Genomic DNA, 24,347 nt, shown 5'->3' on the forward strand with positions numbered 1-24,347 from the left:
GAATAGGCATTAAGGCAGATATTGGAGTACTCCCAGTCAAAACACAGCTTGATGCCAGCAGACACTTTACAGAAACAACTGCTGGTCCCTGCCAAAGTAACAGGAACAGCAGAACCTGCTGCCCCCAGGACTCACCCCTGGCCAGGAGTGCAGACACAGCCCTCAGAGCAGGGGGCACGTGGGGGCAGCTGCAGAGCTCCCCTGTGCCCCACCCTAGCCAAACACCAGCTCTCCTCTGCATGTAGGAGGCTGGGAACACTTCAAGACAAGCATCCCACACCCCTTTTTTCCCCCCTCTCCCCTGGAATACTTGGCAATAACTTCCATAGATATATTACAACAAGTAGGAGGTGTCAGGGCAGCCCCCATGCCTCAGTGGTTTCTTAGTTCATCTCTTCTGCAGCCTGAGGGGAAGAACTGGGAGCAAAGAGGAAACAAGGGGTGTCATGAACTCAGATTTACAGCAGGTTTTTAAGTGGGGAGAGATCAGGGGTTTCTTTGGCAAATGTTCGATTGGCCATCTGAATATTCAAGGTTTTTTCTTTCAAATGAGGAACTAAAAGGCTGTAGCAGCCAAAGGCAGAGCCATCAAAATAAGCAAACTTAGGATTTTTTTTCCTTCAACCTCCTGAAAAAATTACTCCTCCAGAAGAGCAACAAGTGGTCCATCACACAAACCTCAGGCTTCTATTCACATCTTACCTCCTTTCTCACTGCTCCACAGGAAACAGGTGCTATACCCAACCTGGCCTCTGAATTATCTTCTATCCTAAACATTAGGGAACTCTTACAAGCCAAGCACACAGCTTCAATTACAGAATCACAGAAGTTGCTGAAGTTTTTACACCACTTTTTTTTTTTTTTTTTTTTTTTTTTTTTTTTTTTTTTTTTGTCAGTCACCCTGGAGAAGGGCAGCTAATTAAAGCACAGATTCCAAACACCCAAACAGAAGTATAAACTTCTACAAAACATCTCAGAGCACAAAGACAATAATCTCAGAGCACAGCTCCTGTGGGGCACATTATAAATGACAATTAAACACAGTAAACAGACTGCAGCATATCAGTGTAAACAAAGCAAGCACATCTCCCTCAGCAGTAGCCCAAAACAAAGGTAGCACTTACCTCATTTCAGGGCTGAAAAGGAGCCTGCTGGCACCTAAAGCTGCTCCTCTCCTGCTTGCTTTCTCAGTGGAGACGCTCTGCTCTCCTCTGCTCTCTTATGAGCTACCTGCCAGAAGGTCAGCTGGTCCCTGGTCCTTAGGAGAAACACCTGGTTCAGCACAGATTGCTAACAGAGCACAGGGGTGGCTGGGATTTCAAACAAAGGATTTTAACAATCAGTTAATGATTCTTTATAAAGATTGTTGTAGTTTTAGCTATCTGTGAGCTGTAATGGGCATTTTTCTGGTAAAAAACAGCTTACTTGATCAATGCTTCCTAATATTCCAGTAAACTCTTACACCTTTTATTGAAAATACAATGATAAACTCATATAAGTGTTTCCAATTGCTTTAAGAAGATATGGTATGAATGTGAATAAATTATGCTAAATCATACTATCATAGAGAGGTATCTTGTGATTTATAAGTTCCTACCTTATGTAAATTAATGCCCCACAATTCTGCAGCCTGTGGATAGCTTCCTTTTGTATTGTGAACACACATACTATGCCTCAAAAGCTTCCAATTATGTGGGTGGGATTTGGAGAATACAAATGACATAAAAAACTAGAGGGGTTTATTTCAGGAACAGCTCAATATGATAGAATATAGTATCAAGATTAGAGGTTATGAATTAGAGATTCACTTTCACTGTCTTGTCAGAAAGGGTATAAAAGAAACACTGAAAGAATAGCAGAGATATAGAAAACTGCAAAGTGTACATATGCATTTAATACAGTTCATCGTTCCTCTTACTTTTACTGTAATGCATTTCTGGTGAATCATGTTGTGATTGTGATTTTAAGAAATGTGATTTTGAATGATTTTTGGTATGATCTGTTTATGACATTCCTAGGTGCAGACACAATGCCACCATTAGAGGGACAGGGAAGGATTCTTCTCATGTACATGAAAGCCAAAACCTGTGTATTTAGATTCTGAACAAGTTCCTGAATTTGCTAATCATTAGGGTTATTTCTCCTTTCTCAGCTGTATAATTTCATGTAAACTGTTTATTTATTGGCAGCTCAGAGCATAAATATGAGCTAAAATTCTCCTTAAAATATTTGGTGCTATTCTGTAACAGATGTAAGTGAATTTAGAAATCCAGTTCAATGAAGTGATAGATTGAATCCAATAGTTTTTTAGGATTGTTTTCTTCAACAAAACCCAAGTCAAACTCAGAGACAAGATTCTTGCAAATGTTAAAAAACATAACGTTTTTGGGGAATGCTTCATGATGAAGCGAAAGATTAGGTTAGTACATGTCAAGAGGGAGGATGCACAACAGAGAAAGGGGAAGAGGCATTACTGACTCAAAGTTCTGCTAACTTTTGGTTTTCCTGTAGAACAGACACTATTTTTCTGATTTGCATAAGAAAAAGTTCTCTTAGCTATGGCAAAACTCCTCCAAAAAGGACTTTCACCCCTCATCTCTCTGTAAGAATTCCACCCTAATTTATGTGTGTGATGACAAAAGAGGACACAAAATACACATCAGTGCCAAATCCTAAAATTAAACTGCAGTGGAGAAGGAGGGTTTGTCAGCAGGATCCTGTCCATCACACTCTGGATGAGGCAGATCCCAAGACATCCCAAGCTCCCAGCTCTGATTAACTCCTGCAGGAGTGACTCAGCACCAGGCAAGGGATCCAAGGGCATCTCAGGGTGAGGCCAGTTACCTACAGGACAACAAATATTGCAGTGCTTCTTTAAACTGATTCTATACACATAAATATGGTGTAATAAATCTCATCCTCAGCACCCATCAGGCCAAATTTGGTGCTCTCTTGGCTGGGCATCATGCAACTTGGCTTCACTTGACCAGCAACACCCCCTGAGGGTCAGATATAGGGGGGATATTTTCATCTGACTAGACTGTTAGTGAAACCAAATACTATCCATCTTTCCCTGCCACTCCCCTTTGTTGCTGGATTTATTTTGTGGGAACAGTTGTCCTGTAAACAAGAAAGAACTCATCTGGTTGTTTCTGTCATTTCAAAAATAATCCCAGAACCTGTTAAAGGATGATAGCATCTAATGAAATGTGTCCTTCCACAGGAAAAGCACTGAGCTCTAATGTTTTTTTCTCTCACAAAGCAAAGAAAGCAAGTGATGTTTCCTTCTCTTCTGTCTGAGCCTTTGGCACTGAGTTCAAATCTCAGTCTGTCAAATCTAGATTTAGAGCTGGAAAAGACAGATAATCACATATGATTATCAGATGCACCAATTCTACTGATTCAGAATGGCAACATGCAACTTACCACTTCAAGAGGAAACCTCTGGTTATTTGGCTGCTGAACACAGACAAGCTGTTGTTGTGCACACAACAGAATTTTTCCAGGTATTTTCCCTAAGCCCAGCATATCCAGGATGTGTGTGAACAGGACATACAATCAGCTGTGTCACAGCAAAGTGCCCTGAAGGCACTGGAGCCCTCACGGAGCTGGTGCAGAGGGTCCTTTCCAGCTCTGAGGCGTGCATTGTACTTTGGGTCACAGGCCAGCACTGCACCCCTACACACTGCAGGAGTTTCTCTGTGCTTTCCATCCCCTCAGGCCGTTTGTGGCACCTCATTGTATCTGAACAAAAAGAAGATTTTCGTAAGATTGCAAGATTCTGGGGGTTGGAAAATTGATTGATTAATGGAAACACTATTTCTGGTTAATTCTACAGTGTAAATCAGTAGAAAGGCATGCTCTTCCCAGAAGAGTGACTCCAGATTCCTTGAAGCTCAGCTGGTTGGAGCGTGGTGCTAATAATGCCAAAGTCATGGTTCAATTCCTGTGTGGGCCATTCATGTAAGAGTTGGACTCAGTGATCCTTGTGGGTCCCTTCCAACCCAGAGTATTCAGGGATTCTGTGATTCTGAAGAAAGGTGTTTCAGAGCAGAAACTTCATGTTGGTCGGCAGCAGTTCATCAGCTTTGCTCATCAACAGAATAAATCCTCCTTGTGTTTCCCCCTGGTGATCCCCAATATCAGCACAAAAGGCAGTTTGCCTTTGGAAGCACATACCTCTGGAATGGGATGCACATGTCCCTTGTCCTGCTGTAACCTGGAATGGAACCTGATTCAAATGTAATTCATAGACAGGGCTACTACAGTTACACTTTCCCTCTTACAGAGAGACACAGTGGCAGCAACTCAGTTCTGGTATATGCACAATGTTAGAAAACAGTAACTTGATACAAGATAGCATCAGCAGGGGTCTGAACTTACTGCTCAGCAACAGCAGTTCCTGGTCTGGGACTACAGCTCCAGATGATGGTGGGATGACACATCCCAGCCACAGTGGAGAATACACAATTGTCCCCATATGACATGAAAGGTGACACTGCCCACAGCACACAGTTTTAGCCATTAGACATTTGTTATGAATATCTAGCAGATGCAGCTAGGTATCATTTCTAGTGTGAAGGTCTTGCGGTCCCTGTGCAGACACAGTAGGAGGGGTAGCCAACAGCTGCTGAGCTTTAGTCCTCAACCAAAACCCTGCAAACTTTTGACCCTACAGGTTTTCCCCGGACTTGAGGGCTCCATGAACCTGCAGCTCCAGAGGCTGTGGAGGTGGTGTTGCACTTGCTCTGATCCAGAAGTGTGTTTGTAGCTCCATGTTCAGCTCCTTGCTGAAGCTGAGTTGGTCCACTCCTGACTGGTGCTTCTGACAGTTACTTGGCTCCTCTTTCTCACAATGACTAATAAATACATCCTGTCATTTCTTAAAGCACAATATTACTTTAATCCCTTGTGCTGAAGCCATCTTAATGAGGGAGAAAGTTTGCTAAGATTAAAGAGAACTCTGCACTAGTTCAGCCCAGCAGAAATCTCACAGACAACTGTCCTTGCAAGATAGGAAGAGATGATTTTGGAAAGTCATCGATGCTTAGAGCAAGAAGTGCTCTGTGAAACTTCAGAGGAGTTTTGTTTTCTCTCCTGTGGGCAGGACTGGTGTTACTAACTTGTTCTTATCAGCTGGGATGTCTTGTGGTCAAGTTTTTGTGTTTAGTTGACTTAGGAAAACACTGTCCTGAAAGAGAAATGAAAAATCTTGGCACAAATTGTGCACTTCAGCATGGTGGTTTGTGGTAATTTCATTGCATCTAGGGATGATTTCCATAAGGATGATCTGCTTCATGTGACAGTTCTGAAGAACCATCTCCCTGGCTGACAATGCACAGCCAGCAGAGCAAACACAAGATAAATTTTCTGTGTGCTGGTCAAAGAGAGGGTGAAATTGTTGGTTTTCATCTTGAGAGAACTGAGGCAACCAGGGTCAAGCCCAGTACAACTATGGCAACAACCTTCTGCAAAGATACTGAAGGTAGCACCTATTTCATGTACTGGGTTTTTAAAAGGCAGACTAATCTATGATTTTGGGACAGCTCTTTTTAACTGATGGTGCTCCTACATCATAATGGAATAGGCCAAGGGCTTCTTCTCTAAACTTCTTTGTTTTGGACATATTAGCTTCACCCAACTGTGATTTAGCTGCTTGAAGGGAAAAGCTGATTATTGAGGAAGCTTCAAACTCATTTATGATATATGAGGAGACCACAGATTTTAGGCAATAGACTTCAACTCATGCAAGTTATGAACTGAAACCTATACTACCTGGAAAGAGAAACAAATATAACATTCTAAAATGCACAGGGAAAATTTAACATTTGAATTATTTGCTTGAATGAAATGTTGGAATTATAAAAATTTTAAATATACATCTGTTCAGTTTTGTATTTTTAGGCTTACACTTTAAAAAAGTCTATAGGCACCACATGGACTGACTCCACCCATCTACAACTCCGTAATAAGCATGGAGATACACTCAGACCAAGAGCCTGCAAGTTTCATGATTCTGTTTCTGAGTCAGTATCTAATCCCCTCGTGATTTCTGATGGCTAAGTAATTGCTACAGCCTACTCTGCTTGATTTTCAGTAAGAAATGGGTACTGTGGTCTCAGAGTGTATTAGATACCATTTGCAGAGGAGTACACTTCACTGCAGGGCTTCTGTGCCAGGTCAGTGGTTTTGGGACTGTCCATCAATGCAGAATGCCTTGTGTGTGTGAGGAAGACCAGGACCTCACTGAGTGTACAAAACAGCTATGGGATGGCTTCAAACTACTAAGAACACTTACCTTGGCATTTACAGGTGGCAGAGGCAACATTTTACAGGTTCAAAACTTTCCATTTTAGTTTTTCTTTACATAAAAATGCCATAAGGGTGCCAATGAAACTCTACCAGTTGGTGATGGAGTGCTGCTTTATCTAGGAAAGCTGCTACATGTCCCTGCCATTATTCCTGGGCAGTAACAAACAAGAAAATGTTTGGGTTTTTTTCCCCACATTCTAAAGGCTCCCTCAATATAGATAACTGAGAGCTCCCTGAGTGGCAAATAATCATCTTAATTAATGATCATGTGAAACAAAATACAAAGAAAACATACACTTCAAAGGATAATTCATTTGTATGTGAGTGCCTCTAACCTCAATGGAGACAAATGGAAGATGCACATATAAACAAAAGGGAGAATAGGTTCACCATGATGGACAGAAAAAGGCCAGCCTGGAAGAAAGTGGAATGCATAGAGGGATTTTAGGAAGGATTACAGATGCTGGTGGCAACTACACTCAATAAATTCTAGTTAGATCAAAGAAAAATAGAATGCTTTGATAAGAGATTAAAAGTTGCCCTTCTCAAATGTGCAGCTGTTATTAAAAGCAAATAAAATTACATTTTAACCTCATACTCAAGGTACTACTTTTTTCCCCTAGTTTCATTTATAAATTACTTTTGTCACCCAGGGAAAAAGACAGCTTTTTCAATGTCTTTATTCTGTTACAACCAGCCACCAAATAAACATACAATTATTGTTTTCATACATGTATTAAAAGTTCTGATGGGGGCCATGGGCTTTGGGTGCAGGTGGTGTAATTTTAGAAAAACTAGGTGACATACTGCAGCAAAAACATGAAGAGAGAACCCAGGCAGCAAGGCTGCTGCTTTTCTTGGGTTGATAGCTAAGTATTTACCAACTTGTAATAAAGGGAAAAGCAAAATTGGATTTGCTTTCATCTATTGTCTAGAATAACTTCTTGCCCAAGAACATAATGAGCATGTGCACGATTGCTTATGCAGCTTAGTAAAAAGTAGCTCTTTGAAAAGTCAACAGAAAATTAAGCAGTAAAGTCGTAAGATATTACAATTGTGAATATGCTTTCATCATGTTATACTAAGTGTAAAAGTTGCCCTTTTTTTCTTTTTTGTTAGCTTACAGCTAGCATGGGAAGATGTATTATGACTGTTTCCTTTCAGCAGCAGAGAAGCAGGCACCCCAAAATGCATTCTTCAGTGACTGGGACCACAGAACTATTTGCAGCTGCTTGATTCAAGGCAATTCAAATCTGAGCTTTTTAATGTTGCAGCTGTCTAGAAATTCTGTCTTTGGAAAAATCACCTTCTTATGACTATTCCTCATTTCTAAAAAATTGTTCGTACAGTAGAAGCCAAATTTGGCACCATGGCCTTATGTTTTTCATCTGGGAACTGCTTCATCTACACATTTTTCATCTAAAGTTTAAATTTACCCGTTTCCCACACTAGTTTCTGGTTTTACAAATCACAGGTTAAAAGTCCTCTGCACTTGCAAAGTGCTTTTAATAGTAGACTTGACTTTCTCAATCATCTGGTGCTGAGGGGTTTGATGTTTTACTTGGGATTAATTTGTTTGGTTCAACAGGCTGGAGGTCTGCTTCACAGCACTGTGTTACTGTGAATGATGCTGGAATGCCTTGAGAGCTCATTACACCGAGCACTTATTGCTGATGGGAAGATGCTTTTGTCCTCTCATTAATAATTTATAGCTGATATGGAATGTGGTGCTCCTCCTACCTTAAAAACCCTTAGTGAAAAGAGCACAACTCCCAGACTCATCAGCACTAAGCCATACAAGTTCCATGAAACCTCAGTCATGAAGCTGAGGGAGGCATGGATGCACACTGCTGGGATTCCTGTCTTCAAGTTTTCCTAGAAGTGCCATTACAGAGTTTGTGTGTGAAGTCCCTGTGTTTGTGCTTGTGATAGAGGCTGCACATGGCAGTAGCCCTCAAAAATCAAATTTTTTTTTTTTTAATGTCCATTGCTGGACACAGAACACAGCTCTAGCGATCTTAGTGCTGGGTGGATGTTCAAAACACAGGACAGTGCTTTATTTTGGCTCTTTTGGACAAGTTTGGCTCTTTTCTCTTGCTCCTGATTCACTGATTGACTGGCTTTTGATCAAAGCAGCATCTCTACTATCTTCCATGTGTGCAAGTCTCTAGGTCACCTGGTAGGGATTTCTGACAGGAGGTGACAAATGTCATATACGTCTCAAGTGAATTTTTTTCCCCCAAAAGACAGAGTAAACATTTCTACTGATTTCTGTGATCAAACACTAAAAGAGGAAAGCCCAAAAGGAAATTGCAAGGATAATCACAAATTCACCTGTACCTGGCCCTAACCTCAGCAGTCTGGCATTCTGAGCCAGCACATGCAAACCTAGGAGTTCAGTCTGTGACCATGTATTTGGCCTCTGACAAATAAGGTTTAAGAATATTAAAAAAGAAAAGGAAAATTTTTTTCCATACCTATTTGAGCTGGAATTCAGACAAAGCTATAGTCAGTCAGAGATGCCCAACACTTTCTTGCTTCAGGAAAGCCAGGAGCCCTGTGGAATTTAGACATCCAATGTTTCAATATTTCTTTTCCACTTTCTGCCAAAACTAAGACTTGCAGAGACACTGCATGAAGAAAACAAAATAACCAACTGAACTGTGCTATGTCTCACAAGCTGCAGTTTCTTGGCAAAGCCCCTGGTGATTTCTCATTTCCTCCAAACTAGTTCTCTGACTCATGCTGCTTAGTGGGATACCAATGCCTTTTCCCCTCCTCATCGCACATCACTCTATGAAAACATAAGGTTACTCAACAGAATTTACTGGCCACTCACTTGAAATAAAGACAACCCAGTGGTCTGAATCCAAGGGTCAGAGAAGACAGTGCCCTCTTCATTGCCATTGGGAATGTACTCAGTCCTGTGGTCACTCAGCCACAACCCTTGGCCATCTGAAAAACTGGGCTCTGACAAATGACAGTGCCCTTTAGTATCTCAGTTTCTTATTTTTTTTCTGGTATCCATGAGAAAAAAGTAAAGCATGTATTTGTTTTTACACTTCTTCACCATGAAATTTAGTGTTTCATTTGGATTATTGCCATCCTGCATCCTCTCTATCAATGCCCTAGGGGAGGAAAAAGAAAGATCTTCCTGGTCTTTCCACAATGCTAGAGTGAGAACAGCCTATGCCTACACTGTCTTTGCCACACAAGTGGCAAAAAACATGAAAAAAGAAGCAGGGCTCATAGCAAATTTCTCACAGGGTATGTGAATCAGATATGGGCAGAGCTTCAGGAAGAACTGGCTGGTCCTGGTCACAGCCTAGTCATCTCTCTAGCTCCTCTGGACAAGAACAGATTTTTGGGGGAAAAGGCCTACCCCATGGTCTCCTTATTCAGGTGGCTGTGGTGTGCAGATGCCTTTGCTGAGACAAAATAGCTATGGGGGAGGTTTTTAGTATTTTCCTATGTGAAATAACAACTTCCTAAAACTAGTGTCTGCAGATGAATACATTGCAGTTTGCAGACCCAGAGAAACCAACTTAGATCATTCACTCCTCTTTCCTCCCTCTGCATGCACTCCCTACACTTTCTAAACCTGAAATGAAACAGAAACCCCATGCCAGTTTCATTACAGACTCCTGTAAAATTTCTGTGTTGCAATAGGACACAAGGTTTTTCTCATAAATTTGTCTCTGATTATGAAACTTTAGAGGAAAAGGTGCATTTGAGGTTTTTTGCTTGCCCTTTTTTTTCTGTTGGTGTTTTACTTACTCTCTTCTCTAAAATTAAAGTCAAACATCTTTTATTATATGCTATATATCTATAATAAACTGACAAAAAAGAGAAAAAGTATTTTCTTATCCTATTTGCAGTCACAGAAGTATCCATCCTCCAGCCCCATGAGGATGACCAACATATGATATAATGTAATTCCAAATTTGCATCAATGCTTTTCCACCCTCCCTGGTATTATTGGAATCAAAGGAGATATTTGTTAAACATAGCTTGGATAAAAATCCAGTGACATCTTACTGCCAATGAAACCTCATGAAAGGGGAGAAATAGCTTTTCAGCAAATTTAATGTGAAGCAGGTTTATGCATTTACATTTCATTTGCAAAATTTTAAAAGAAAAAACAAAACACAAAACAATAAACCCTCTCTCCCCAAAATTAAAACACAAAAGGGTTATTTTTTCCAGGTGATAGTGATTTTAAAATTCTCCTTAAGCTGTTTCTAACATGACAAATTCTAACGTTATATGGTTCCAATAAATGGGAGAGAGGCTGCCTGAATATACGTCTTATAACAGGGTTCTGACACACTACTGTTTTGCTAAGAGATTACAAAATCAATGTTTTATGAAAACATTCTTGCATTTTAAATCAAAATCCATCCAATTCTTTATCACCTTGATTCCCTGAGCTCCTTTTTATTCACAAGAAGCAGGAATCTCCCTCAGGTAGAGCATCCACTTGGGCTGCATCCAAAGATATCCCAGGCCAGCCTCAGTGCCAGTAAAGCAGAGAAGCTCCTTTTCATTTTTTTTTAGCTCTCAAGATGTTTTGACTGGCTGAAAATGATGAAAGAGTTAACAACAGGCTGGCTGACATGACTTAGTGCTGGGAAAACAGGGGGAAGAATTAACCAAAGCTTTATCAAGGCAGAATCAGACAAGTTACATGAAATGGATGCCAATCTGTAGGGCTAGGTGCAACGAAAACCTTTTTTTAAAAGGGTCTTTTTGCAGAATTAAAGGTCTGCTTGAGAGTAGCATTCATATTAATGCAGTTTACTTGGGTCTTGCCAATGGTATTTCATTTCATGGCATATGTTGGTATGATTAAAAAGCATGCATTGTATGGAATTAAAAGGATGCACTTTGGAAGAACTAAAAGTTGGCTCACTGACAGATTGCAAAGTGGTGAGAGTAACGAGTGGAACTATTTCCAGCAGATTCCCACAAGGATCAGTTCCTGGTACAACATTGTTTAGTATTTTCATCACGTGTGTCCAAATGATGATGTAAAATCATAGTAAACTCATTCCCAAATCACTTAACTTCTTGACAAAAGTATTGAAGAGAATATGTTAGACAAATAAAAGTGTTTCCTACCTTTTATAGAAAACCAACAGCTAAAAAGAAAGATGAGGAAATAAATGCATTTCTTGCAATATGCAGTTATATCTGTTGCATGTGGATATATAAGGTGTGTTGGGTGCACATACTCACTGCAAAATAAACAAGTCATTGCACACTAGCACATCACTAATCCAGGAGGAGTAACCTGTGGTTGCTACTTCTTCTCTGTACCTCAGTTATGAATTAATCTTTGGCTGCACACATGTGGCACAGTTTGCTGGCTCAGTAACCTCTTGGGTGCATTCCCACTCCTCAGCAGCTGATTTGTTCACACCTTACTTACTTAGCAGGAAAAGGACAACAGGCAGCCAGGCACAGTGGCATCCAAGGGCAGCATCTATGGGTGCATGGACAGAGCCAAGGGCAGAGTGCTGGAAAATGTAAGACAGACAAGTTGAGCAGCGACACCACTGAAAACACGACCATCACACACTTGACAGGAGGTGACAATATCATCTTTATCACACATGGTACTTTCACTCTACCATTAATCACTTAGAAATATTAAGTACAAACATTCTTTACTCTAGTCAGTTCAATTTTGGTAGCAGGGAACAGGGTGTGCCACAGTTTTCTGTCTGTCACGATGAGCCTGCTGTCCTTTGGTGTTTTCTCTGTGGAGGATTTTTGTGACAATATCCAGTTGCCTCACACCTTGCAGATGATTGCTCTGCCCTTATCCTTCAGTGGAGTGGCAAGAGTTTTTCAGATTCCTGTTACACATCGCCCACTGACCATCTGCCATTACCACCTTAATGAGAAATCACTTGATGAAAGGTGATTGAGTGGTTACTGTCCAGTACAAGGTTACAAGCTCATTATACTACTTCCCCCTCCAATATTAAGCAATAGTGATAAGCCAAGAGTCTTAGCTGATACAACCTGGTGCATTTCTGCTATTTCAATCGTGTTGCCTTTGTTTACATGACATTCAGCTTACAGCAGTTACTGTTAGGGTAATTTAGATCCCAGCCTTTGGTTAAAGTGGATTTCTGGGTGCCACTATTTCAAAATAGAAACTTGGGATAATCAAGGAGTATTCTATATTTTATTATTCTTTTAGCCATCATGGATGGGATGCTTTAAAGATGAATAAACTGTGGTCTTTCATTAGCAGTTGTGAGAATTGGTTTCTGTTTCCCCTCAGAGCACTGAGGTTTCCTGTAAAGCTACTCTGGCTCTGGATTTATATACCATTTGCAGAAGAAGATCTATCCCCTTAAAGCTTCCGCATTAGATTTAGCAGAGTCAGTTTCATATATCAAGCTGTTAAAAAAAATGAGAGAAAGCAAAAAAAGAGAAAATAAGCTTCAAAAAAACGAGTCCAGAGGAAGTTCACAGTTCCTTAAACATTTCTTGTTCTAAAAGCAAACCTACATTTCTCTTTCTGCATCAGGTCTCTCCTGTGATCTGTTTCCACTAAACCAGAAGCATTCTACGCAGCCATCCTGTTAGGGTTGTGATTTCAAGACAATCTCCCAAATAAAAATCAGAGAACTGAACAGATTGAGGTAAGCTGTTAGAACACAAGAAAACACCAGAGCTGCCTCTTGTCACAGAGACATTTAGCAGGAGTACAAAACTGCAGTGAAAAAAAGCCTGGCAGAGTGATTCAGAACATACCACTAGGGGGGAATGATAGCGTTGCTGTACTTAAGTTTAGAAAAAAATGTTCTGAAAGGTTGTGTTGCTAGCACATACTCTATTTTCGTTCTGGGAGTCATTCTCTAATGTCATATATATTCTGAGTGGTAAAGGAACCACCTGATGTCCAGCTTCATTTCAGGGAAAGGGAGGGCATAGGTATGATGGGCACCAGAAGACAAGTTTGGATGTGCTCGGATTACTGGGGGATAGTTCAGAGGAGAGACACCTTGAAAGGTCAAAGTCAGGAATGCAGCATGCTAATGATGCTGATGGTATAAACAACCAGAGATAGGTCTCCATTTGCTGGAGCACTTGTGGACATGTCGTACTTGCAGCACCTGGGCTGCTGTATTCATTTCAGCCAGGTGACCTGCGTGCCTCACCGCAAAGGACCTCCAGGCATTGCACTGACACAGAGCTGATGTGGCTTGGCATCTACCCACACTCTCTGAATGCAAAGATTGGTGTGTCTTCCTCTCATAGAACTGCCTTCTGCTGGTGATCATTCTCCTGATTCCAGACAACTCTGATTCATAGCACAAGAAAAGCTTTCCCAAAGGATTCAATAGCTCTTTTCCCCCAAAACACACACATCATCTGCTTATATTTGTGTGTATCTCATCTCATCTTATCCTAAAAAATAAACAAATCACTTCTGGGCCCCTATTCTCTCATATATTGGCCGAGAAAACAGTATTGTTTTCCCTCTTTTTTTCTTTTGTATAAACATAATTTATTATTTGGCTTATAATCATTGACAAGGGTCCAAAGAAATGCAAATCTTACTGTTTTGATATCTTACACTGATAGTAACTCATCATGTCATAGGCCCTTTTAGCACCAGAGACATCATTCTGGTAGAGTAATCCCTTCAGAGAATTCCTTCCAACAAATATAGAAGACTGTCATCATGATGGGAAAAAGCCTTTCCCCTAACAGTGTTTATCATCCAAGAATAAATAGCAATGAAAATAATGGCTTTTTGAGACTTCAGAGGTAATCATCCATTTATCAGGAAGATATTGCTATAAGAATTGTACATAAGCCATTTACCCTTTCCAGTGTCTGACAGTCATCTGAATGTCAATTAAAAAAAAAAAAAAAGAAAGGAGAAGAAGATGAAGTTATAACGCTGCATCAACAGACAGCTGTCCTAGTGGGCACTGGGAGCACGGCATGGCTGGCATTGCTGAGCAGTGCAGTCACTGCCCCAGGAATGATGAGCTCACATTCCATTCTGGTTCCCGTGCTGTGCGGGGCTGTGGGGCTGCCGCCCCTGCGGCCCCTCGCTGCCCGGACACCAGATCTGGCGTCTGGAACGAGCCCGAGCCACCTCTCAGCTGGCAAGCACAAGGGCATACTTGGATTCCCAGGTTGGAAGATTATCTCATTGAGGCACAGCTCTCCCAAGATATATAAGTGCAGTGAGCGTGGTGGTCCCTGAGAGCCCCGGCCCTGGGAGGTTCCAGGCACACAGGAGCACAGCCTCGGATCACAGCAAACATGACGACGATGATGATGAAGGTAGAAGAGCTGGTAGGTGCAACCTTCCTTCATTTACTCACAATGAATTATTTTCTAGACTGTCATCGGACCAGCAGAGAAAGGCAACCTTTGTGGATCACTGATTTAGCAGGTTACCAGCACTGCTGTGCTCTAGGGGCAAACCCTTATATACTGTTTGTTATATTATTATATTTTCATTTTAACTTTTCCTTGGGAAAGGGTCTCACCACAGATACAACCATACAGCTGTTTGGATTTGGCATCACAGCACAGTTCACCAGGAAAAGATCAACCAAAATTTAGCTACTTATTTGACTCTGTCCTTGATTTTAATTCATATATATTTTTAGAAGCCGGTAATTTTATGATCACACTAAGTAATTCCTATATAATAAGGGACTGGGACAACATATTAATGCTTGGAAACTACAGTATTTTATAACACTAAATTAGCAGCTTAATAATAGTATTGTTTTCTAATAATAAACTAACAGTTCCTACAGCCACTGCTGTTCATGATGTAAAAGTCTTTGAAAAATTAGGTCGAGACCACAAGTAATGGGACATTCCACAGCAGGATTCAGACTAAGAATGTCTGATCTGATGGAGAAACTGGGAAAACAGGATTGATTCAGTAAAACACTGCACTTGTTTTCCCAGATGGTTTTCTTAAGATACAACTGCCTAAGTAGTTAATGCTGCCTTAAATTCTTTGGTAAGGTTCTCACATTAAGGTTCTTCTGCATTAGACTCTATAACAAATAGAATTTTACAAGGTAATCAAATAGAAAGGCAGTCTAGGCCACATGAACCACTCTCAAAATACACATCTGCCACTACTAAGTTTAACAAGTTATCTCTTCATACACACGTAATTGGGTATCAGAAATATTTCTGAAAACTATTGAAAGCTGTGCTGTGCACAGCACCACAAAGCTTCTGCCATTCTGCTATGAGTGGGACTTTGGTACTGACAGCAGTGGATAAAACCAGCCTTGAAATCCCTCAGCAACCCAATTTAACTGCTTGGGAGATGTGCCCCAGCCAGTTGCATCGCAGCTAAGCCAGGCACAGGCAGAATGGCCTGGCCCGGCTGTCACACACTGAGAGAGGGCAGGAAGGAGGTACAAGCAGCCCTAAGCAATCCATGTTTCCAGGTGGTGGCTACTGCAGTCAAGAATCCTCTGATTATATTTTATCATGCTTGCATTTACAGGTGACTGGGAAGAAGGTGGATGATAAAGAGACTGGCAGCTTCCTCCCTGAGGACTTCAAGAATGGAGAGTATGAAGCTGCTGTAAGGTTAGAGAAGCAGGAGGACCTAAAGACAGTCCCTGAGCACTCCTTGGCCCGAGGTCATCTGGATTATGAAAAGGAGAATAAACTAGAAGCAGAGGTAGGTTCCTGGCTTTTCTGCTTGGATTTTTATCATCATGTGTGCATTTCCTGTTGCAGTCCTTGACGTTCTGCCTCTCTCTAAGTTAGAAATACATGGTGGGCTAGAAAACCCCTTGGGAGACCACCATGAAGGAGGTTGGTCCAAAGTCCACTGAAGACCACGGAGATCTGCTCACCTGTGTGGCCTGTGGGTGAGGGCAGTAACACTGAGGCAGAACCTCAAGCACCCCTACAGTGCCTGCCTGAACCCCTGAGAGCTCCTGTGCCCAGGGGTCAGCTGCCGCTGGCTGTCAGTGCAGGGGGGGAGCGATCAGAGCCAGGGAGACACCTACAGCTGCACACCTAATGACTGCTACCAGAATAACTAACCCACCAGTAACATGAAAATGTTCTTTTTATGACAACAAGGCATTGCATTTAGGAAGAACTGTTACAAATGAAACTCATACTGGTCTACAGAAAAGTACCAACTTCAATTCCTGGAGCATGACAATTCTCCCTAGATCCTTAAGAACTGATGTTTTTCTCCCCAGTAACACAGTAGCTGTAATAGCTTTAATTTTTTTTTTCTTTGTGAATAAGCAATGAACTGGCCTAATAATGTAAAGTGATTTGGAAATGATCAAGTTTAGGTAGCAGGGGAAATAAGACTTTGTTCTAAAGCATGAAGAGTAAGAAAGTCAGTCTCAGAAACATTAGAATTAGAATAAAAACTACTTCTTAAACTTCACCAGAGACATCATTACTGGCTACAGAGGTTTTTTTGAGCTCCTTCAAAGCCAGTTCCTAAGAACTTTATGGGTTTCCAGTTATCCACAGTCAGCATAATTATTTTCCATTAGGCCAATGACCTGCAGACCAAACCACAAACACAGAGAACAACAAAAAGAAGAGGTGGAAATAACTTGAATAAGAATTCAGTTGACAAAACTGTATACCCTACGACCATGTACCAGTGTATTCACCCTTGATCACACCATGGGACAGAATCTGTCATCTGTGTTCACCCTGACTTAGCCCCTGTTTGTGAATCTCCTGAAGCCAAGGACACCTCATGGGATCTCAATTCAGGCCACAGACCTGCCCTGGGTGTCAACAGTGCCCCACACTCACTTCATGCCCAGGTGCTTTTCACAAGCAGGTCTGGACAAGTCTTACACATTTCTTGAACTGCCCCACCAAGGACACTGAGGACATTGTTCGTGGCTTCCCAAAATGTACAAACACTTGTGGACTGAAATGCTAAGATCACTCTAAACCTTGTTCCTCTCTTGAGGGTATGTTTTTAAGCAAAGAGAAGTTCCAATAATTTAGGTACTTGCACCATTAAAAAAAAAGTGATTAAAGAAAATCACTTGGTGGAAGTCAGTTGAAACTTCAGGAGCTTTCCAGCTTTCATAAGCTGCACAGGAGATTTTTTAAATTGTTGTGCCAGAAGAGACTGTAGTGCTGCTCTGACTCCTGGCTTAAATTCATGTCACAACATACAGCTCAAGAAGTAGTTAGGAAGAGGTCTAATGGTATATGAAAAACTATAGATGAGGTAGAATTTCTCATATAGTTAGCAACTTATTGTAATGGTCAATTAGTCTCACCTGGAAAAAAAAATTAAAACATTTTATTTCAAAGTTCATCCAGTCTTATTTGAATTCAGCTGAATAGTATCACATTGCTATCCTGCCACTCTGAAAGGGAGAGGTGGTCACACCGCTCAACTTGCTGCTTTCCCTGATTTGTTCCAGCTGAAGAAGAAGAAATTACAGGCCAGGTCAAAACTTGAAAATTTGGAGGATCTTGAAAAAATTATTGAGCTGAAGAAGAAGAAAAGATGCAAGAAAGTGAAAGTACCTGTTTTAAAGAAGCCTGAACCAGAAGTTATTGTAAGTTACTTCAAAGTAGCTTATCCTGGGAAAGTATTAATGGGGGTTTGTGCCACACACAATTATGTTCTCTATATTCTTTTCTTCAGACAGGACCTGTGGATATTCCCACATTCTTCAAAGCTGCACTAGAGAATAAGTTGCCAGTAATTGAAAAATACCTGTCAGACAAAGGGGATCCAAATGTCTGTGATAAGGTACTGTCTTCTTCCTAATGCAAAGCCTACTACAGAAGAGAACAAAAATAACTTTTACCATGAGGTTTTGTAGATTCCAGCCTCATGAGAGGCAAAAAGGGGTGGGGGAAAGTAAATAAATGCTGGGAAGTTTCGTACATCAAGTTTTCTAGTGGCCACTGAGACCCTTCACAATCATATTACCTCAAAAGAGTCTTTATAAATAGAAAGGCTGTTGGTACCCAGGAGAACCTGATTTTCTGCAAAAGGTGATCTTCCAATGCTATGGAAAAAGAGATAAGAAATGTTTCTGCAGAACAACATAAATAAATGGCTGCCCTCATACTCCATGATGCAGGAGGTGCACTTTCAAAACACAGTGTAGCATGTTGGATGGGGAAATCAGCAGGTGTCATTTTAATCTGGATGCCATACTGCAGATACTTCCCCCATCCTTTAAAATGCTGGGTAGGCAGCTCTCAGCTATCAGGCTGCTATGAAAATTTAGCAGATTTCAGGTCTCAAAAGCTCTTTAAAAGGAACCAGCATGGAATATGTATTTGCCATCATCCTAGGGAGGGTGGGAGAAGAGATTTAAAGATCTTTTGTGCCATATGTGATATCTAACTTTGCACTGCTTCAATTGCCAGTTCAAACGCACTGCGCTGCACAGGGCATGCTCTGAAGGACATCTAGAGGTGGTGAAGAAGCTGGTGGAAGCTGGAGCCCAGCTTGAACAGAAAGACATGGTATGCACATCCACTCACACCTCTTCCCAAAAGCTGCTTATTGTTCTAGAGGTGCCAGGAGAACCATTTATAGAAGTGCTTCTTACAGAGGAGGAGTTCTAAAAGGCCTTGCAATGCCCTTGAAGTTTATCCTTAAAATAACATTGTTGAGAAGAGGTTTCAGGAGGGAGTGTCTGCCTCCCTGTGCCAGAATGGTTGTTGGAAAACACAAAAGTGCTGGCCAGCAGAGTGCCACAAGCAAGAAAGGGAAGGGTAGGGTAGGGTAGGGTAGGGTAGGGTAGGGTAGGGTAGGGTAGGGTAGGGTAGGGTAGGGTAGGGTAGGGTAGGGTAGGGTAGGGTAGGGTAGGGTAGGGTAGGGTAGGGTAGGGTAGGGTAGGGTAGGGTAGGGTAGGGGAGCTGAGGTCAGGCTGTCCCACGCAGGTCCCTAGGGTCAGCAGGATTTCAAGGCTGTGCCCGAGAGCCCCCTGCTCCTCTGCAATGCCAGCCACGAGGGGTCCTGAGCACCCACAGCTCCCGCAGCTGTTCCTTTGCTCCTCTGCCCTTGGCTGCACTGCCAGCCTTGCTCCCCCTCACTGACCTAGTGGGGCTCCCAGAGGGTGAGGAAGAGGAGGAATGACAGGCAGAGTGTGAGCATCAAGGGACTCCTTCCAGCACAGCTCAGGGCACAGATGCTGAATCCTGCAGAGGAGAGGGGTTTTAATTCACTTTGTGGACTTGCATAACATGGGGATTTGTTTGTTTTTTAAAGAGAACTGTTCTTTCCCTTGAGTTTAATTTCCTATGCATTTTAGAACCCAAAAGGCATTAAATAAAAATAATAACTAGCACATACCAGCCACATAGCTGGCAAAAGGTAACTTCTAAGCTCAAGGAATAAACAAAGCACATTTTCTTTCACAGCAGCATTGCCAAGATCTCTGTCTTTAGGAGTAATATGCCGTGAATGTGAAGAGTGAGAAATTCAAAGTACTGCAGAAATTAGGGCAAAATAAGAAAAGCTGTTACTAGAAACAATTTCTTTTTTACTAGAAACTGTGATCACACAGTGATCACAGTTAAGTGCTCTAGGTTAAATCACATAAAATGAATTTGGAAATTTGGTTAAAATAGTGTTTTTTAACATAATGATAGATTAAAATACTTTAAATTTCTTTTTCCCCATTAAAGCTTCATTCTACAGCTCTGCACTGGGCATGCCGGGGTGGAAACCTGGACGTTCTGAAATTCCTACTGGACAAAGGGATAAACATAAATGCAAGAGACAAGGTAAGTGCTTCTGGAACTCTGCAGCTTTTTAAATTGGAGACGAAAAGCTGGCCCTTACCCCCGGCAGCTAACTCCTGGCAGCTGTTTTTGAAACAGCTTTCCCCTGTTCCATGGCACTGACCATCTCCCGCCCTGCCCGCAGCTGCTCAGCACGCCCCTGCACGTGGCTGTTCGGACAGGTCGCTACGACTGCGGGGAGCACCTCATCGCCTGCGAGGCCGATCTCAACGCCAGGGACCGGGTAAGCACCGGCAGCTCTGCCCTGCCGCTCCGCCAGCCGGCCCGGAGCGGGCCCAGCGGGCCGGGGCAATACCGGGAGCGGCCCTAGCGGCCGGGGCAATACCGGGAGCGGCCCCAGCGGCCGGGGCAATACCGGGAGCGGCCCCAGCGGCCAGGGCTGGCCGGGGCAATACTGGGAGCGGCCCCAGCGGCCGGGATCGGCCGGGGCTGTACCGGGAGCGGCCCCAGCGGCCGGGGTGGCCGGGGCTGTACCGGGAGCGGCCCCAGCGGGCCGGGGCAGTCCTGGCACTGCCGGGAGCGGCCCCAGCGGCCGGGGCTGGCCGGGATCGGCCGAGGCAGTGCCGGGAGCGGCCTCAGCGGCCGGGGCAGTACCGGGACTGACTAGCTGAGGCTGTTCTGACGCCGTTCTCTGTGTCTCCAGGAAGGGGACACGCCAATGCACGACGCCGTGAGGCTGAACCGCTACAAAATCATCCGGCTTCTGATCCTGCACGGAGCAGATCTGACTCTAAAGAACTGCGTAAGTAACAGCACAAAATCCAAGTAATTTTAAAATGCTTTAAAATAAATTTCCCACCAGAGCCAGTTTTCGAGACCGGGAGAGACTATTTTGAATAGACTTAATTAGATCACTTCAGAGCTAATTAAAGCAGAGCTGAGACAACGAAAGGGTAACTTGGGGGAGGTCAGGAAAAGAGGAAAAACCCAGTACCTCTTTTAAAACCAGAACCCACTATCTGCTACTTAGATAACATCACATCTTTCTATGATTTATTTTAATTACTCGTATAATGAAAAGATGTAATAGACAGGATACTTACTCTGCACAACTCCTGGGCTTCAACCACCGCTGAGACAACAAGGATCTTAGCTTGCAAGAGAAATCCTTTTGTGAAGCCCACAGGTGAGGGCCAGCGCCAGAGCTGCAGGACTGGCTGTCAGCCTTAGAGCTGGCCAACAAATCCCTGTGGCTGAGCAAAGTCCCACACCTGGCTGTGCTCAGAGCCACTGCAGCAGCAGTAGCATTGCTTGAGCTCTGTGACCACTTATTAAAATACAGCACTTTCTTTCAAATCCAAACCTAGCAGCAGTAGCATGGGTTCTACCATTGGCAGTCAATGTTTTTGACTGACAATCAGTCAAAACCCCAGGGGACAAGGAGGAAAACAGCCACTGGAGCACTCAGTACTCCTTACTCTCTGCCCAACTCCCTGAAGTGTGGCTGTTCTGGCTTTATCCCTCATCAAACAATTATGGAAGGTACAGCCCCAAAGGCCAGAGACTTGCCCTCTCAGAGTTTGTCTGCACACAGAAGTTGGTCCTACTTGATTCCTGTGGCTCATACCGTAGTTAAACTCTTACCTGAACTCTGCATTAAATGAAAGAGCGTCTTACTGAGATTGCACCTAAATAAATTTCTAATCACTTGCAACTAAAACAAAAGGAAGACCTGCATGTTCTGCTGGTCACAGCCTTCGTCTAAACCCACTAAAACCCAGGCAGTTTTCATCATGGCTCTGACCAGGACTGGGACTAGATCTGTAGAGCAGAAATACTCTGACCCCAGGGGTGCAAGAATAAGTCTGTGTGTGCAGAAGGGATTCACATCATGCAGATGCACTGAACAGGTATTTAGGAAAGAACAAGGACTTGGCCATCATTGGATGAAATTAAATATTTCTCTGTTTCTTTTAACCAGGAAGGGAAAACTCCTATGGATCTTGTCCTTCAGTGGCAGAATGGCACCAAAGAGATATTCAACAGCCTGAAAGACAATTCCAAAAAGAATGCCCGTCCAGGTAAATTCTGAGGAGAGACACCAGACCACGCCCTTTTGCTGCTTTGAAATGCTGCCCACAAACCTGGATGAAAATGTCCTTGAACATCTATTGAAAATATTTATTGTACTGGATTATGTGAGGTGCCTTCACTGAAACTGCAAGAAACTTACAAAGAAATTATTTTGAAAGACAGGTTGAGTGTTAAAATTCCACTAGTTCTAAAATGGCTTTATTTATTTCTATTTATTATTTATTTATTTAAAAGTAATTTTTAATTATGTTATTTAAGCTTTTTTTATAGGTGCAATTGGTCTAAATGCAATTTTTGCCAGCAACATAAATCCTTTGGTCTTAAATGGCAGAATTTTCAACTGTAGTAGCAAGTTTTCTCAAGCCTTCCAATAGCTCTAAATAGCAAATACTTGCAGCTGTTGCCTTGTCTCACTGCTAAAATAACCTGTGAATGGAGTGGTGGTATGTGGAAGAGCACTGGAAGGAGGTGTACTGAGGTGCCAAGAGGATTTAATGAAGCAGTCGAGTAATGGTGTTTACACAGGGTTTGGCAATCATGGTTGATAACGAGCTTGAGGACAGAGCTCCAACCACCATGTACCCCTTTGGGCTGAAGGATTCAGATTTAATGTTGTGAAGGTCAGAGGAGACTGTATCAGGGAAGTGAATTTTTTAAAAGCTAGACTACTACAAACTATGATGATAGAAGAATGCAAAATCAGATTATGTATATTTGTAAATTTGTACTGCTTTTTCTGTACATTTTGAACTGATCCATTTCAGATTAAATTAACTGAGTGGTTCTTTTTATTTGTTGGAGTGGTGAGCATGCATGGGGTAATTTTGTCTCTCTTTAAAGGAAGTTCACATTGTGTCTGCTGCAAAATTCCTAAAAAACTTAAGTCTCAGTTGCCAAGAGCAGCCATCCCTTACACTCCCTCCTTGCCACTCTTAGATAAACCCCATCTCACTTATTTTGTTAAGTGGAGGCACATGTGAAAGCAGAAAGAGAGTATTTCAACTAGCTAGTAAAACAAAGTTACAGTTCCATTACTGAGTTTGATTTAAAAAATATCTCTTTCTTAGTCACTATGTGGAGCATGAGACAGCTCCAGTTACCCAAGCCAAGAGAGATGCCAAGTCCTGTTAGGAAAGGCAGGCACTTCTCCCTTTGCTTTAGCAGAAGCAGGACAAGCTTCAGGGCTGCCAGCCAGGGCAAGATGTCCCATGGGCTGGAAGAGACCTTTAAAGCTCATCTATTCCAACCCCTCTGCAACGAGCAGGGACCTTTTCAACACCATCAGGTTGCTCAGAGCCCTGTCCCACCTGGCCTTGAATGTTTCCAGGGATGGGACATTTACCACCTCTGGGCAACCTGTGCTGGTGTTTCACCACCCTCATTGTAAAAGACTTCTTTCTTGTATCCATCCTTTTTTTAGTTTAAACCCATTATCTTTTGTCCTATCACAACAGGCTCTGATGAATATTCTGGAGTAATCTTTCTTGTAAGTCCCTTTAAGTACTGAAAGGCCCCAGCAAGGTGGTGCTGGAGCCTTCTATTCTCCAGGCTGAACAACCCCAGCTCTCTCAACACTTCCACACAGAAGTGCTCCATCCTTCTTCTCAGCTTTGTGGCCCTCTCTGGACACACTCCAACAGCTCCATGTTCTTCCTGTGCTGAGGACACAGCGCTCCAGGTGGGAGACAGCAGAGCAGAGGGGTATCTAGATGCTAGCTGCATTCAGTTAAATGCCTCATTATCCACTGGGTGGCCTGGCAGACAAATATACCAGAGGCTCTCACACTCCTCCACCAACCCATGGCAGCTGGCTTTATAGCCTGGCCAAAGCCATGTCCTGGGCACTATCCTGAGGTGGAGTCAGAAGTCAGCAGCAATGAATAACTTTTCCTGGAATGCCAGTTTTGGAGTGAAGTTGCCCAAAACCCAGAGGAGCAAGAAGAAGAACCACCTATTCTGTCTGCAGGCAGCTCTCTTAGACTGAGGCCAACGGCTTCAGACAGATGAGACTTTTCTCACACAAGCACCATAGCTCACGAGTGCCACCCTGGCAGCCACAGGCCTGATGTATGCTCACATCCTTCTCCACAGAAATCACAGCTCACCTCCACCTGCTGCCCTGTGCTGCAAGCCACAACCTCCCTGCTTGTTTCTGCCCAATTACCTGCACACTGGCAGCAAGCCTGGCAGGAAACAGAAATGACATCAATGCT

The 24,347-nt window shown here is 42.7% G+C and overlaps 1 protein-coding gene and 1 long non-coding RNA gene across 2 annotated transcripts; one reads left to right on the plus strand and one right to left on the minus strand.

The window, feature by feature from the left end:
- Window positions 1-1,124: 1,124 nt before the first annotated feature.
- On the minus strand, window positions 1,125-12,864 carry LOC134421982 (uncharacterized). The gene is made up of 4 exons (XR_010028708.1): window positions 12,838-12,864; window positions 11,744-11,831; window positions 8,790-8,869; window positions 1,125-1,310 (listed from the first exon to the last, which is right to left on the minus strand). It is a non-coding gene; the product is annotated as an uncharacterized LOC134421982 (long non-coding RNA).
- Window positions 12,865-14,498: 1,634 nt separating this feature from the next.
- Window positions 14,499-22,925, plus strand: ANKRD1 (ankyrin repeat domain 1). Its single transcript, XM_063163535.1, has 9 exons — window positions 14,499-14,643; window positions 15,830-16,009; window positions 17,754-17,891; window positions 17,981-18,088; window positions 18,718-18,816; window positions 19,984-20,082; window positions 20,225-20,323; window positions 20,744-20,842; window positions 22,022-22,925. Exons 1-9 carry the CDS (start codon window positions 14,611-14,613, stop codon window positions 22,130-22,132), a joined length of 966 nt encoding a protein of 321 aa, XP_063019605.1. The 5' UTR covers window positions 14,499-14,610; the 3' UTR covers window positions 22,133-22,925.
- The last annotated feature ends 1,422 nt before the right edge of the window (window positions 22,926-24,347 follow it).

This window comes from Melospiza melodia, chromosome 9, assembly GCF_035770615.1.
Source record: "Melospiza melodia melodia isolate bMelMel2 chromosome 9, bMelMel2.pri, whole genome shotgun sequence".
In the NCBI taxonomy this organism is placed as follows: domain Eukaryota; kingdom Metazoa; phylum Chordata; class Aves; order Passeriformes; family Passerellidae; genus Melospiza; species Melospiza melodia.